Below are 16,226 nucleotides of genomic sequence, written 5' to 3'. Positions count from 1 at the left end.
TAAATTCAGCATAATGGTGCCACCAGACGAAACCAAACGAGTATGAAGTATCAGTTTAGATATGTTCATGACTAAGTATCAACTTTGTTTTAACGTCTGGAGTTTAAACATCTTGCACTTCATCTCACCATCAATCAGTAGATTCTGATGTCAACGGATTTCAACAGAAACGATTATTCCCTCTAAACCTGCTCTAGAACTTTTGTCAAGCGATGTCATGTTTTAGAATAATCTCATATCTGGTGAGACTGACTCTCTCTATAACGTTTGTTCTGTGAAAAAATGCAATTTCTTCTACATTAATTCCAATGATTTCCCTTTTCGTGATCAGAAAAAATGCAATGAAAACATGAATTAAGACTGTATTAACAGTTTATAATCGTTCTTTTAAATATTTTTTTGACACGGATCACACTGTTGTAAAGGAGTTCAGACGAGCTCCGGTGTAAATGTTTATATTTTATAAACATTAACACAAATACTTTATTAACAGAGATGATCTTGTTTGAAACCTCTTGAGGGGAAGTTTAACAAAAATAAAACTGCAAAACACCTTCAAACCTGTCGGAATGTTCACGCATTTTCATAATGTGTTCATTTTTGACGCATATGGACGTTGACATGTATAACTACGTGTACGCTCTCATAGTTCATGAGGCTCTGAGGTTTGAACCACTTTTAAAGAAAGTACCTTTTTAACACGACCAGAGATAATTCGAAAACATGACATCGCTTGACATAAGTTATAGAGCATGTTTTCAAACCCGCAACTCAAAAAGACGAGACATCACTTTAACTCACTGAGCAAACGGACGTTGTGGAAAAGGATGTGACCATGAAATTAAAAACTAATTTCTGTTTAAATCCGTTGACATCAGAATCTACTGATTGATGGTGAGATGATGTGTAAGATGTTTAAACTCCAGAGGTTAAAATAAGGTAAGTACTTTGTCATGAAAATATCTAAACCGGTCACCTAATCGCTTATGCATGCAAGTATGATCAAGTAGCTTGGTACTTGTTTTGACTTTGTATTGTTTTTTTTATATTGAATTAAAAAGGCTTTGCATTTTTTAATATTGAATTTAAAAGGCTGGGAATTAAACAATATTGAATAATTGAAATTAAAGTGTTACAAAAATTGAATAATTCAAATTAAACTATAACAAATATTGAATAATTCAAATTAAACTATAACAAATATTGAATAATTGAAATGAAAATTGAGATATAAGAGAACACAATTGTTTTGTGGATGCTTACCATTACAAAGGCACAGGAGAACACTAAAGCTATTAAAAAAGATTCATAATACCTTTGTTGGCATGGCGATTAAAAAATTAACATTATTTCCCCCCAAAAAACAATCGATACATGACGAAATCCCTCATTTCCACTTGATTTAATGCACCACCGATGACGTCAGCTGACTGGGCGTGGCCAGGCTTGCAGCAGTTGCTGCTGGTCGCTACAAGAACTAACTGTTGTCATCACGTTTGAAAGATGGCAGGGAATAGTTCCTACTCCGTCGTGGAGTATTTCGGCGGAGAGGACGGGTATCGTTGCGGCTACTGCAAGAACGCAGCGGGGAACTTTGCTCACGGTGAGTGTGTGAGATAAAAGGACAGACGGGACAACTGTCATGCTAACGGACTAGCCGCGGCTAGCTGCTAATGGGCTAGCATCTGCTATCACTGTTATTCCCTGGAAGACCATCCAAATAACATAAAATAAACAACCGAAAATACAGAATATAACGACTCAATAATATACATTTGAATCTTGTGTTCAAGAAGCAACTGTCAGTGACAGCACAGTTTCAAAATAATACATTAGAACGACATTGCCTGCTTGTAAAACGAGCTAAATATAGTTTCAGTTTCTAAAACATTGGAAGAAAAATACAGTGATTTAAGAAGAAAAGGTTGTTTATGAAGTGATTCTAAAGCTCTTATGTTTTGAGACAGAGACGGTCGATAGTTGGTGATAAAAGATTCCAGGACTTGATCCAAGTATTGATTGTAGTTTATCAAAGTGAATTATTTGGTCTGAACTCTACAGCAGTAGTTTCTGTTTAAGCTTTTTTTTTCTTCTCTTAAATAAACTATTCATTCAGTTATGGTCAATAAAGGCACTATACAAATAGACATTATTATTATTGTTATTATTATTATTATTATCTTCCCATGAATGGGTCGGTCGGATCCAGTTCAGAATCCTTTATTGTCCCGCGATGGGAAATTCGGTTTAAAGTTGAAGATTATCCCAGCTACTCGGGCATAGAGATGGGGGACACCCTGGACAGGCCTAGCGTTTAATTCTGATGGACAACCACACAACATGTATTTCTATTATTTTTATCAACACATGCTCCCCTTTATCAGTTTGGGTTTAACTTTGACCAATTGGCCACATTCCAGTGAACACAAAATGTCAATGTCGGCAAATAAAAAGAGAGTCGTCTCAATCATTTGTCAGAAAAAAATATATTACATTTATAAATATATTATTTATATAAAATTGTGCTTGTAAAAATAAGTCAACTTTCCACCTACAGCAAATGTTTTATTTATGCACGTTTATATTTATAAGTGTTAAATAAGGAGGAACTTCTTGGGTCAAGAGTGTTTTTTAAGAAGGGGCCACATTTGATGCAGTAGAAAACAAATGAGGGCCAAATTTGAAGACATTAACAAAAAGGTAAAAGCAACAATATTTTTCTACCAGACAGAAAATTAAAAAAAACATTTTCATTGTTTAGGAATTAGCATTAAAACGGAGCTTCAATTTGTGGTGTTTGCCTTTGAATTTGTCATAAAAAGATTGTTCGATATTTTAAAAATGTATATATTTTTTAACAATATTTTCCATTTTCTGGTTCAAGAATTTAGTTCATAACAATGATCGTCGGCCGCATGAAACCTGGACTTTGATTTTCTGGTGTAAAATAGTGAGAAAATATTTATAAATTCCAGTTTTTATATAAATGTTTTATTTCTGATGGCGGTACAATGTGTGGCAGTAGTAATACAAATGTGTATCTTCTTAATCAATATAGAATAATGACAAACAATGAATGAAAGCGAGAGAGAATTGTGCCAATCAAGCCGTTTAAAGAGTTAAAGTGAAACCACATAAAGCAGCTATTTATGGCCGAGGCTATAGGGTTCACACGTGCGCTGTCTGGATTTCTACTTTTACAGCAGCGTGGACAGCTCGGAATCTCCTGTATATCGGATGAAGTGTCGCTTGCGTAAAAGTATGTTCCTGACCGAGAGAGATTTCACCTGAAACTGATGTAACTTGTGTATCTCGCAGGAATGGAGAGATTTAAAAAAAGCCCTGCAAGGAGCTGGGAAGGGATTTTGTATGTGTGTGTGTGTGTGTGTGCGTGCGTGTGTGTGTGTGTGGACCAGAAGTGAGTGAATGTGTACTAAGAGTTCAGTCGAGTCTTAATACCGTCAATGAGTGTTTAGGCCCAGAGCCCACAGACAGGTAGTCTAAGCTAACGGAAGAGTCGTAATCTGGTTATCTTGCATCATGCAGACCGGATGGCCGTTAAATGTTGACCTGAAGTTACTTTACACAAATTGGAGATTTTGCTGGCAATTAAATATTACAACCACAATAACAAATATAATGTTGATTATATATACCGTATTTTCTGGACTATAAGTCGCTCCGGAGTCGCACCAGCCATAAAATGCATAATAAAAAAGGAAAAAACATTTATAAGTCGCACTGGAGTATAAGTCGCATCTTTGGGGTACATTTATTTGATAAAATCCAACACCAAGAACAGACATGTCATCTTGAAAGGCAATTTAAAATAAAAATAGAATAGAGGCAACAACAGCCTGAATAATTGTATGGTATGCTTACGTCACATGACACAACTGAGAACGTGCCTGGTATGTTAACATAACATATTAAGAGTTATTCAGATAACTATAGCACAATAACATTTTTTACAAAACCATCTATGTAACTCCAAATAACTAAAATCCAATGAAATCTTCATCCTCGGTGTCACTTTTAAACAACTCCGCTAACTCCGGAGGTAGAAGATGCGGCGCTTCCTCTTCTACGTCGAAATTATCAACACAGGCCTAGAGCGCCCTCTTGCGGTTTAGTGTGAAAATAACATGTGAAATGATTTACCGGTAATAATGTGTTAATAATTTCACACATTCGCTCCAGAGTATAAGTCGCACCCCCGGCCAAACTATGAAAAAAACTGCGACTTATAGTCTGGAAAATATGGTAGTTCTCTGAACATCCCTTAAAATGTTTTATATTTGCAAATTTAAAAAAAAACACTGCGTAAGAAAATACACTTAAATAATAATAAAAAAAAGGAATTACAATCATCATGCAAATATTCAAGATTGACTACTCATTTTAGGGTTGCAATTAAACCTCAGGCCGCTAGATGGCAGCAATCATTACTTCCCTGTGCAGCTTAAGGAACAAGGGAATCCCGTGAGATTGGGCGATGACTGAGGACGAGAGGATACAATCAACTCCACCAGTTTTTAAAGTTGATGTTTGGACATATTTTAATTGGAACTAATGGAAGCAGTTACGACTTTGTCTAAGAAAATCCAAGTCTAAGTCTAGAGTCATGTATTTTTATTGTATGCAGTAAAGAAAATTACAATCAAAATGAAAATATTCAAGGCGTTGAATAGCCTGTCCGAGTTGACAAACCTGCATAACATCAATTTCTGTTTGATATCGATCACATCGCACGACTCATCACAGGCAGTTGAGTACGCTCCTGCTGAATTAATGTTCCCGATTTGCCGATTGTGATGTCGCCTGATGTTTTAATGGCCTTTTCTTTCTCCGTCTTTGCGGAGAGAGGCATGTCTTTAACTTTCTGCATTATCTCGGTTTTGTTTTTGAAGTCTGAAAATAGGTGCTCTGATATTTTGATGAATGAATCCTTCGTGAACGATTTTCCACGCCTTGTTATCTCTCGGGTTTTCAACAAAACTTGCAGTAGTGGAGTATGGAGAATTTATCTATCTTTGCACTCTTTTAATTTCTCCAGATGTACTGCAATCGCACTTTTCTCTCACTCTGAACTGGGTAGTCGGCTGCAAATTTCTTGCCGCCTTCTCTTTTTGTTGTTCGACAACTTCTCGTTATGAAGCCAACACGTAGGCAATCCTTCCCCGTCGACAATGAAAGCTAATGATTCCGTCCATTATTTGTTGAATTCTAAGTTCTCATCAGCGATCATTCTCTTTTTTCTTTTGGGATCCATGGCCCATGACACACCTGCCGGTTTGTTTACAACAAGCCACCTGCCTCGCAGGCCTTGACGCAAATCTTCGTTGAGAGTAATGTTCAAATTGAACCTTTATTACCCACATTTTTACAGCATTGTAAAACGTTAAGAATGTTTGTCCTCCCACAGAAACCAGATTAAATACACCCCCCATCCATTTTCATACATTTTTGAAGAGGCTCCAGGGAGCCACTTGGGGGGCGCTAAAGAGGGTTGCCGACCCCCGAGCTAAAGGAACAAGGGAATCCTGTGAGATCCCGGCAATGACTGAGAATGCAGTCGACTCCAGCAGCTTTTTAAGCTGTTGTTTGGACATATTTTGGTTTCAAAATAAATGAAATAATTTATGACTTTGTCAAGAGTCATGTGGTCTGTAAATTCTGCAACACCAGAGTCAAGTACTCTCGAAACACTACAAAGGAATCTTACAGTATTGCAATATATTGTATTGCCAGATTCTTGCCAATACACACCTCTATTGTTAACTTCTTATTAGAGGAACAAAGTCAAAGTCGACTCCCAACACAGAGGGCTATAATTATTGAACCCCTAAATCTTGCACTGTGAGATCTCCCTGCCCCTACGGAATTGTCTGACGTCCTTCTCATGGGAGCCGAGCGTTGTCCAAATAAAACAAACTTGTGTGTGTTGTGTGAACCAGTACACAGTCATTTCCCCTCTAGATGTAAACGGATCGGATGAAGGCTTGTATATGGTTTCAGGAGAGAAAGGTCAGGAGTTGCAGGCTCAGATCTCAGTTCTGGGAAGACTCTCTGACGCTCTTCCTGCAAATAATGTTCGTCTGCTCTAAGCTCCCAGCAGATTCACAGTTGAGAGATTGGAGGTCCGACCAAACATCCGGTCGGACTTTAACTTCAGATGATCTTCTTCTATCACGTACGTGGAGAAGGATAGACAGTAGACAGTAGATATTCGATATTGGTGTCACCTAAAAATGTAACCACGCGCATTCGAGCCCAGGAGCGAGTACTGTAGGAGAGGTCCGTGGGTTTAGATCAGGAAAAAGATGCGATATTTTCCTTTCGTTTATATCCGGGCTTCAGTGCCGACGTGATCGGAGAGAAATATCACTTATAATATACAGGGAAACCGATGCAAGTCCCGCCAAACTGAGTGACATCAAAGAGGAGCTGCCGGCGCCTCGCGATATCACCAAATCAATAATGAATCCCACCTTCTTGTACACGCACACATAACAGTTTATAAATTATGTGACGCTAACAACTTAGCTCATAAGCATACGGCTAAGGACAGGTTTACACTTAGTACCGGGAACTTATAAGAAAGCCGAAAACGACTGAGACCAGATGAAAAGTACTTATGATATGTTGATTTAGCAAAAGGGGTTGAAAGAGATGAGTGACTGGATCACGAGTGTTTGAGTAGCGCTCATAAGTTAGTCTTACTTCCGTGTATATACTGACCCGCGCTAAGTCAGCGCGCCGGAAAGACGTGTCGCCATAGCAACCGAGCCTAGCAAGCTGCCCCGCACAGCTCAAAGACAGACGGAGACATAAACAACAACGAGACATAGAAGTACAAATTGACAACTTTACAGAACGTGACACTGTTTGGTCGAAGTGCGCATTTAAGAAATGCTTGATTTCACTGATTGATTGATCAATGAAAATTGATAAATTATCGCACGTTTTCGATATGCATATCACATGTGCCAATATCTTGATGTCGATATTTTTTATCTGACTTAATAGACAGTTGTGTTCCCCTCGTATAACTGTTTTAATTTCAGCGACTTGAAAACACATCATGGGTTATTACTTGGAGAAAGATGGCATAAGTTGTCTTTCTCTTTTTCATCTCCAACATTGTTGGTCCAACACTGATCATTTGTGATCTTGCTTTTAATAGTCAGTCCCAGCGACAACGTCACTATCTCTATCTCTGACTCTCTTTTTGCTTCTCAGGTATGTGGGCCCACGCGCTGACGGTACAAGACTACCAGGACCTCATCGACCGAGGATGGAGAAGGCAAGAACTAGACCTGAAATTTGAGTTTGAGTCCTTTTTTTTTTTTAAGTCCACTGATTTGTTTTTTTTCCTTTCAGAAGTGGAAAATACGTCTATAAGCCCATGATGAACAAGACATGCTGTCCACAGTACACCATCAGGTGCTTCTGACTTTTAAATCATTACATAAGAGTCGGATCAGACTCGAGTCTTGATATCTGAATATTATTATGAAATATAATAGATTAATGCAAAAAAAATTAGAACAAACAAATAAATTACTTTACATATACATACTAGAACCTTTTCAACCAAATTATGCTTACATTTACATTATATTTAATGTAATGTAACTCTTTATTCTCTCACTTTACTTTAAATTTCAGTGTTCACAGATCCTCCTCAGCTGCAAAGTTATCATTCCCTGATACCTCCACTGGTCTTTCATCCCTCTTTCCCTCGTGTTACTAAAACTAGAATATATCAACCAATTTACAAATGTACAAGTCATCACACCCACACGTCATCCTTTCACACAACAAACTACTAATAAAGGTATCACCACAATAATAACATATAGAATTACAAAGTTGGTATTTATTCAAATAAATAGTTTAATGTTCATCAGCATTTTGAGAACAAAAAGAAAATAAGAAAAAAAGTAAACTTTGTTTTCCTATAACCTGAAAAGATACGTAGACGGTCTGTGAAGTTGAAACAAAATACTAAGGGAACAAAGTGCAAACAAACCTGCAAGTGTCAAGATTATCAAGTGATCACAAAACGTCCAGAACTAAATAATAATAACACTTTTGTAACAACCCTTAGATTAAACAAGTCGAATAAAAGTATTCTTGGAGTCTCCCTTGCCTTTTAAACTAATAAGGTTTAGAGAATAAATGTAAATAAAATAAACACACTCTGTATTATCGTATATTAGAACAACACAAATTATGTAAACAAATCCAATAAACTAGTCTGGATGACTTTTGTTCATGATCACTGTTTTAAACACAATTTCAACACAAGAAAAACTCAATAATCACATTGTTAATCAACATGATGATGATGATGATGAAAGTTGGTTAGTAAACTGTTTAACAGTGTTATGACTAAACTAAACTTGTTGAATGTATTTTTGTGTCATCATTGATCGTCATGAAGTTTGTGAAAATTGACGTCACACACAGAACTCTAACTATATATATTTCCTATCTGTCAAGATGTCACGTAACAAAGTTCCAGCCGACCAAATCCCACAAAAAGGTTCTTAAGAAGATAAGCAAGTTCGTCTCAAAAGGGGATTTACCGAAAGATGAAGAAGGTGAGTCAGTATTTTTATTACATCAACCTGCTCTAGTCTACCCACAGACTCTGACTCTAATGTTTTCAGGCGAGCCGATGCACTCGGCGTGTGAGGACGTGGGTCACACTGAGCCCCACATGGACGGACACGTCCAGATGTCCTGTGTCGACATATCGGACATCCAGAACGAGTCGGCCGAGATCCTCGCTAAAACGGAAGAAGAGAGAAACGATGCTGAAGCTGAACCAGAAGTCAAAGACTCGCAGAGAATGAACTCAGAGTCGTGCTCGGGTAGAAGGACGGTTGCGGCTCCTAATCCAGGTGAGGAAAATATTGAACTAGAAGTGACTGAATGTGAGAGTAGATCGTTGGATAGATAATACAAGAATATGTGAATTTAGTGAAGTTCCCATGCTGCCCACATAAGGTCAGAGTAAAATGTTCAAAATGCTCACATAGATACTGCTTTTTTTTTAAATTAAAAAGTAGTTCATTCCTAAATATACTGAAAGTAGGTTTAAGTTCTTTGTAATAGGAAAACCCCTTAAATAGTCCTTTGTGACCCTGGTCTAGAAAAGCGCTGTACAAATATTATTTACTTACTTACTTACTTACTTATTATCAGTGTTTCTTCACACTGAAAGATAATTGAAGCTTTTTTTGATATTGAATGTATAATTTAAACATGATTTATATTTATTATGTATTTATTTTTAAACAGAATGTACATAGCAATTAAATAATATTTATTTACAGCATATTAAAGTGTATATGTGACTCAAATGTCCCTAATGTGGGAAGAATAAAGCTAATATCATCATACAAATACATTGTTACAAAGACATTACATTTTTTTTTTCTTTTTCTATTTTGTACTTTGTTGCCTTTTTTGTTCTACATCCCCTTTTTACATGTGGCCCATTGACTGTAGAGCTAATCAGTAGAAGTCTTTCTGACGGTTAACAATTTTATTTTGTATTTATTTTTGTATTATATCCAAAAACTTCATCAAGATATTCTTCCCCTCTCAAAATAGTAAGATGAGATTTGAGAAATATTTAATGACATTTATTTAATGTTGGTATTTTTGTTATTTTCTTTTTCTTTAACTTGTGTAAGTTTTTCCATCATATTTTGGATCTTATCTCCTCTCTTTTGTCCAATGGCCCCTCACAACAGACACATTATATAATGTGGCCCCGGAGGTAATTTAATTGCAAAACCCTGGTGTATAATGTCCCCACTTTCTTGATTTTCTGGAACTCCTGTTGTGTTATCAGTTTTATCTTGACCTTTAAAGTATATACTTTATTGAATATTGTTTTGATTGTTTAAGCGCTTTGTGACCCTGGTCTGGAAAAAATCTATATAAATAAAAATTACTTATTTAAGGCGCTATATAAATAGAGAATATTATTATTATTATTATTATTTACTTACTTACTTTGATGAACAGTCCTTAACCTACCAGCAGAGGTCGCCGTTTCCTCCTCAGCAGTAATCTCGCGGCTGGTGCAGGCTCCCATGTTCCCTGTGTGGCTCTGGTTCTGGCTAATCTGCCTCAGTAATGAGCTAATCACCTTCAGAGCGGAGCCATTACAAACCTCCATTAGACACAGGAAGCAGCGCTGCAAACAGATGTTCATATTTGGATCCCAGGGATCATTAATCAAGCGGCGAGGATGCTCTTCTCTCACTCTGGAGCCCACTGTTGGCACCGGCCGAACCCAGAGTCAGACATAAACACAGTGAAAAATATATCAACCCGAGCCAACATCCTTCTACTCTTACGCTGATGTCAGCGTTACCCACCCTGTTCTCAGACGGACCGTAACACACTTTCTTTCTCCCTCTCGAGGATTTACAATGTTGAGTTAGTTCTCAGAAACACCTGGATGTATCACACCTTCTGTTTTATGACGGGGAAGCTTAACAGCTTCATGCTTGTTCATCTTTGAGTAAACATTTTCTCCCATGACTTCATTTCAAACTAAACTTATTTTGAAAAGGCAGACACATTTTTTTTTTGGAAGTTTAACCCATTACTGGCTCACAATTCTATGTGGTCTGGTAGCGACCCCTTCATTGGTTATAGGAGTGTAATGTGTTACCAGGTTAAGGCAGGGCTGGGCATCAAACTTTCTTTTTGTTGCAGCCACCGACATGTTTGTTAGTACCGAGTATTAAACCTGGCTTTGACTTTCGTTGCAAAGTTTCAGACTAAGCAACATCAAAACTTTACAGTTTGTGGATTTTTCTGAAGAAACGCTATTGAGGGACAAAGGCAGTGAACATCAGTTTTATTTGTCACTCATTAGTGGAAATTCTTTATTTATTTTGTTTTTTATTTCTGTTTCTGAAAATGAACCAAAGCAGAGCAATTGTACTCAAGATTTGTAATATCATTTTCTTTTTTTTAGAATTGATCTTATGAAATTGGTGTCGAAAAATTCACAAACTGGTATCAAAATTAAGTTATTAGTATCAGTTCCGGTATTGAATAATTCCGATCAATACTCGGCCCTATTCCTTCTTGAGTTGTTTGTAGTGATGGGCTGATGAAGCTTCATGAAGCAGTGTCATGTTGCTTAGAGGTCAGTAGGTGGCGCCATCAGTTTAAAAGTGATGTTTCATTAGAACAGTTGTTCAAAACAAAGTAAAATAGTGCAGGTACCGCCATCTAGTGGACTCTGAAAATATTGACACTGCTTCATGAAGCGTCATCACACTTGTTTGTGTGTTTCAGCACTTGTGTGTTTCCCCCAATAACTTTCCTTGAATAACTTTATAATACCAGTGTATATGTGGCGGATAGGGTGTCCCCTGCCCCTCTCCCAAAGTAGCTGGGACATGCTCAAGCCTAGGTTAGGGAATTAGTTTGGGAACCCCAGTTAGGGAATAAGCACAAGATAATGGTTGGATTTGACAATAGCAATCACCCCTGGCCTTTTTATGATTCAATGTTTCTGTCAGTTGACAAAGTTCAATATCCTGCTGTTTTTAGCTCCTCAAACTAAGTCCTAATGCTAAACCTGAGCTAAAAATGTGACGGAACACTGCTCAACTAGCTTTCAAAGTCACTTTCCGACTTGCTTTCTAACTCATTTATCTTTCTTTCCTACATCTCACTCCCTCCTTCGTGAGCTCATCTCTGCAGCTGCGTGATTTAAGCGGATAATTGCTCATGTCATGCATGTGCATGCCATATGTCATTAGAACGCTTTTCTGCTTCGAGAAACTCTCATCAATCCCAGGGATTGTTCGAGAAGTCTGCGTAACCGTTTGTGCAGGAGAATCTGCTCTATGGTCGGGAGAAGTAGCAGTGGTGTAACCGTGAAGCCCCAATCCCTCGCTGTCAGATGGTGTTTTGATTTTGTTTATGGAATAAACCTTCAGATTCAGCCACACCTGAAGCACCCTCAGGCAAGAGACACCGACTCACTTGTGTCACTTACAAAACCTCCCCCTGGAGCAAAAAGGTTTAGACTCTTCTGAAAACAAAAAGAGCAGAATGTTTCTGAGCAAAGAAGAAAAGTAAACTCCAGAACACTTGTTTTCCCCAAGTCAGACTAAAGACAGGAACCAGAGCCCAAAACCGTGTCATTCACACCGACCTTACTGTAGAAGCAAAACAAGTCTTATCACCAGTTTTCTCATTTTCCACACGGACTCGCAGGGACAGTGAACGCAGCTGCAGCGAAGATAAACTCGGACAGATGGGTTCCGGTTGGAGACAGATGTTGCTGCTCCTGACATTAGCACTTCATAAAAGCTGTGACACAAACACAAAGTTCTCCAGAAGCACACGTTTTTGTTTTTTCTCTCCCCGGAACTGAAGCAGGTGGCTTTTCTTGCATTTGTGCATCTTGTCTATCGGGAAGAAGAAACCTTCTTTTTTTTAAGCCAAATCCTGACATTCAAGAAGAAATTATAGATTTGTGTAAAATATAAAAATACTTAATAAAGCATCTGATTTGTAGGTCAGAGTTGTAAATTAATCGCTATTATTGGCAATTCATCTTAAAGTGCATGAACGGTTAAAGCTAATAATGGTAAGATGCTAATAAATATAAAGTCTGCATCATTTGCATCAGAAAACTGTTTTATCGGAATCTAAAAGTTTTATTGCAGTGTAAAAACATCTTGCTCAACTCTCACAGCTTAACACAGTTTAAACATACAACTATACAGTTTACAGTTTATTTTACTTGCGTGTCTAAACAAGAAGGAGCTGTCTCGCCTGCAGTTAATCCAAAACTGCAGCGAGAAGTTTGACCTGCTCTAGTAGAAGAACTCACATTTCCCCGATCCTTAAAACTCTTCACTGTCTGCCAGTTTCTTTCAGGATCAATTAAAAAAATTCTAGTTCTTACTTTCAGAGATATTCATGGTCAGGCTCCTCCTTACATCAGTGATCTGATCCAGCCTTACACCCCAGCTCGGGCTCTGAGGTCTGTGGATCAGAATCTACTGATGGTTCCTCCAGGACCAGAGGAGAGAAATCCTTTCAGACTGTTGCTCCTAAGCTTTGGAACGATCTTCCTCTCCCTCTGTGTTTGATGATCTACTGACTCCTTCAAGAAACATCTTAAGACATTTTTTTTGTGCAGACTTTTGGCAAATCTTTTGGAACTCCTGTGTTTGTCTTGGCTTGTCTAGAGTTTTTTAAATTTGTAGGTATTTTTAAATGTGTATTGTTTTTGTTTGTTCAAGGGCCTTGTGACCCTGATTTGACCCTGATTGACTTTACAAGTAACTATTACTTACTTTAAAAGCGACTTAGTTCTGCGTTGTTTTCTCACGATTTGCAGCTGGTTGGTCCAATTCCGTCTGAATTCTTGATCTAGAAGTCACCATTCGCTTTGTTCTTTTGTTTCCAACAGAAAAAAAAGAAGTTAAAACAGACCCAGATGCTAGGAGAGTCAATAATGTTCCCTGTGAGATGGATGAACACCTTGCGTCCTTCTTCGACATCTGGACGATATACGTTTTTATTTTCGTGATCGTATTTACGACCGTCAGGCCCGACACCATGAGGTATTTGGTTTCGGCAGCGCACTTCTTCAGTGGCCTGCTCTTTTCTGTGCTCCCCAACTCCGTGCCTCACGCTCGATAAAAAGTCAAGAATTTGCTTTTGGAGTCAGCTGAGGCTTCCAGTAAAAGCTCAGCGAGAGCGTTGAGGTTCCGGCTCCGCTTGTCATGACTGCGCGACCCCTCTGTTCCATCCAAGACCGAGGAGATGGGGGGGGGGGGGGTAAGTCAGCGGCGGCTGGCATCGGGACAAGCAGGAAATAGCTCTCGTTTCCTTATTGCTCCAAACAGGATGTGGGTGTGTAAACTGTTGACATGGGATGCCCGGAGAGCTGCAGGCCTTGGCTCCGTCCCAGGAGCACGGGGCTAGAAAAGAAAAGCGTCGGGGGGTCAGAGGGAAGGAAAACAGTGAGACAGTGTTGCCTCGCGCATGGTGATAATTGCTCTTAAGTCATTTGACATTTTGATTGTTGTTTACCTTTTTTCCAGCAGCTCGTCACATCCTCCAGGAGTCGATTACTTTTGGCTCGCGCAGGGTTTCTCCGCCTTTCGCTTTCCTTTCGCCTAAACTCTCAAAGGACGACATTAACACGTAACCAGTAAACCCCGAATCACAATAGTTACGCGTCCCTGTTGCACCTGCTTGTTGTTTACGTCTCTGTTGACCCTCCTGTTCCCATTGCTAGGCTTGAAATACACAATTCAAATGACCATGAATCCTCAAAGATTTGTCCTATCTAGAACATTACAACACCATCAGAACCGGACCTTCGTAATCTTTCAATAAGCAGAAAAGTCCTGGAGTGACATTTTGTTATGCTATATTAAATGGTTCAAATCTATCAGTTAGAGTTCTAGGTTAGTGTTTTTTTCTCTTTAATTTAAACCAATATTGTTTTTCATTATTGAATCATTATTATTATCATATCTTACTAGTTAGTTTTTTTGCTCTTGCTTTCGTTGTATATTCAGAAAATCAGCCGGAGGATTCATGACGTTGCAGTCGCATTATTCAGACAGAAGGGGGAGCCAGAAACGCTGTTGTGGATCCTATGTTTTGGGCCTTTTACATAAAAATAAAATATTTTTTTAATAACTGCAAATATTGACAATGCAACACATTTTCTTCTCTTTGGTTTTGTTGGAACTAAACATGTTTTGTGTTCGCAGGTGTGGGAGTAGACCCCAACAGACCCCCGTGTAGGAAAGCCAAAGACCTGAGGAAGGAGCGCCGCCAGCAGAAGGAGCAGATGAGGCAACAGACTGAAGGACCCTCGACAGGCGCCTCCTCTACATCAGCCGCCGGCGCTCCTTCTAGTCAGCCGAAAACATTGGAAGAGATCATCAGAGACGCCTTACCTGAGAACGCCTTACATTCCCTCGAGGTAGGACACTTTTTTTTCTCTTTTTTAGTGCACAAAATAAACATCAGCCTATTGATGTCAGCAGAGGTTTGGATGAGCCCCTCAGACTGCCCCACATCTTCACCCTTGCTGACCTCACCATGTGTTTATGTGTATGTGGAGAGCCTTTGCTCGCCAACTCTTAGTGGAAAAACCACCTCTTCCCATTTAGATTCCAGCCCGACGACAGGCGCGCCACACTCCCGGGCTCGGGTTACCAAGATGATGACATTATGACCGCAACTCCCCGCTCAGACTGCGGAGAGGAGATAAAAAATGAACCCTTGGCTGCAAACGGGACGACGAAGAGCGATCCGATGAAAAGCTTTGGAGCTCAGTTGGTGGAGAAACGTCTCGATCTGAGCCAGATGAACCACACAGTCCGTCTCTTGTCTCAGAGACCAGAAGACATTACATCTTAAGAGTTACATCTGTTTGCCTGCGGATATGGTTTTTAAAAATGATGTTAAGAACGCGTAAGATGCTTTAATAATATGTGTTTATGCAGAGTGATGCAGCACAGTGGAGCTCAACGGGAATCCCAACATGTCTCTTTGAAACCCTCTCCGCTGAGTGCATGTGTACATCATGGTAAACTAAAGCAGATGGAGATGCTTTCCTCCAACAGAAAATACAAACACTGAACTGTTACAAGTTTATTTTTTAATGGACTCTCTTTGAAGAGCCGTTGACAGCCGGTTAGCTCTTCCAAGTTCCTCCCTGGTTGGTTGGAAATTAAAGTAAATGAAACGGTTGTTGCTAAGCAACAGTCTCGCCTGCAATCCGATTCCCATTAGTGTAACCCACGAGTGCAGGGGTCAGCAACCTTTTTCATTTAAATTAAAGGTCACCCAGAGTCACAAAACATCAGTTTGATGGATAAACTGATACGAACACAATATACCCGTTAACGTAATATACAAAAACAGAGGGGAAAAAAAGAAAGTACCACTTTGAAAATAAAGAGAATACTGGTATTTTAAAATGTATATTAGGTTAATGTGCGTTCTGGGGGAATATTTTAGTATTTCTTTTATTTCCAAAAACAAAAGAAACCCACCTTCGAAGAGAAAATTTGGCAATTTAAAATGTATATTAGGCAACAATAACCTTTAGGTCTGTTCTCGAGAAAGTTTTACTCTTTAATCTACAGAAACAAAAACTAAACATTTAAAGAAAAACTTTTAAATAGAAAAAATAC

The 16,226-nt window shown here is 38.7% G+C and overlaps 1 protein-coding gene across 2 annotated transcripts in view; it reads left to right on the top strand.

Moving 5' to 3' along the window:
* The first annotated feature begins 1,449 nt into the window (after positions 1-1,449).
* Positions 1,450-16,226, top strand: part of ate1 (arginyltransferase 1) — a 68,657-nt gene continuing 53,880 nt past the window's right edge. For both annotated transcript variants that reach the window (XM_087803325.1, XM_087803324.1), the window contains exons 1-6: positions 1,450-1,603; positions 7,243-7,306; positions 7,384-7,446; positions 8,509-8,609; positions 8,679-8,912; positions 14,793-15,007. In XM_087803325.1, coding sequence (XP_087659451.1) covers positions 1,504-1,603; positions 7,243-7,306; positions 7,384-7,446; positions 8,509-8,609; positions 8,679-8,912; positions 14,793-15,007 — 777 coding nt within the window. In that variant the 5' untranslated portion in view covers positions 1,450-1,503. The remainder of the gene's footprint in view (positions 1,604-7,242; positions 7,307-7,383; positions 7,447-8,508; positions 8,610-8,678; positions 8,913-14,792; positions 15,008-16,226) is intronic.

This window comes from Callionymus lyra, chromosome 11 (assembly GCF_982586985.1).
Source record: "Callionymus lyra chromosome 11, fCalLyr1.hap1.1, whole genome shotgun sequence".
NCBI classification, from domain to species: Eukaryota; Metazoa; Chordata; class Actinopteri; order Syngnathiformes; family Callionymidae; genus Callionymus; species Callionymus lyra.
Note: the sequence above shows the minus strand (reverse complement) of the source record. Positions and strands in the feature narration are given on the sequence as shown.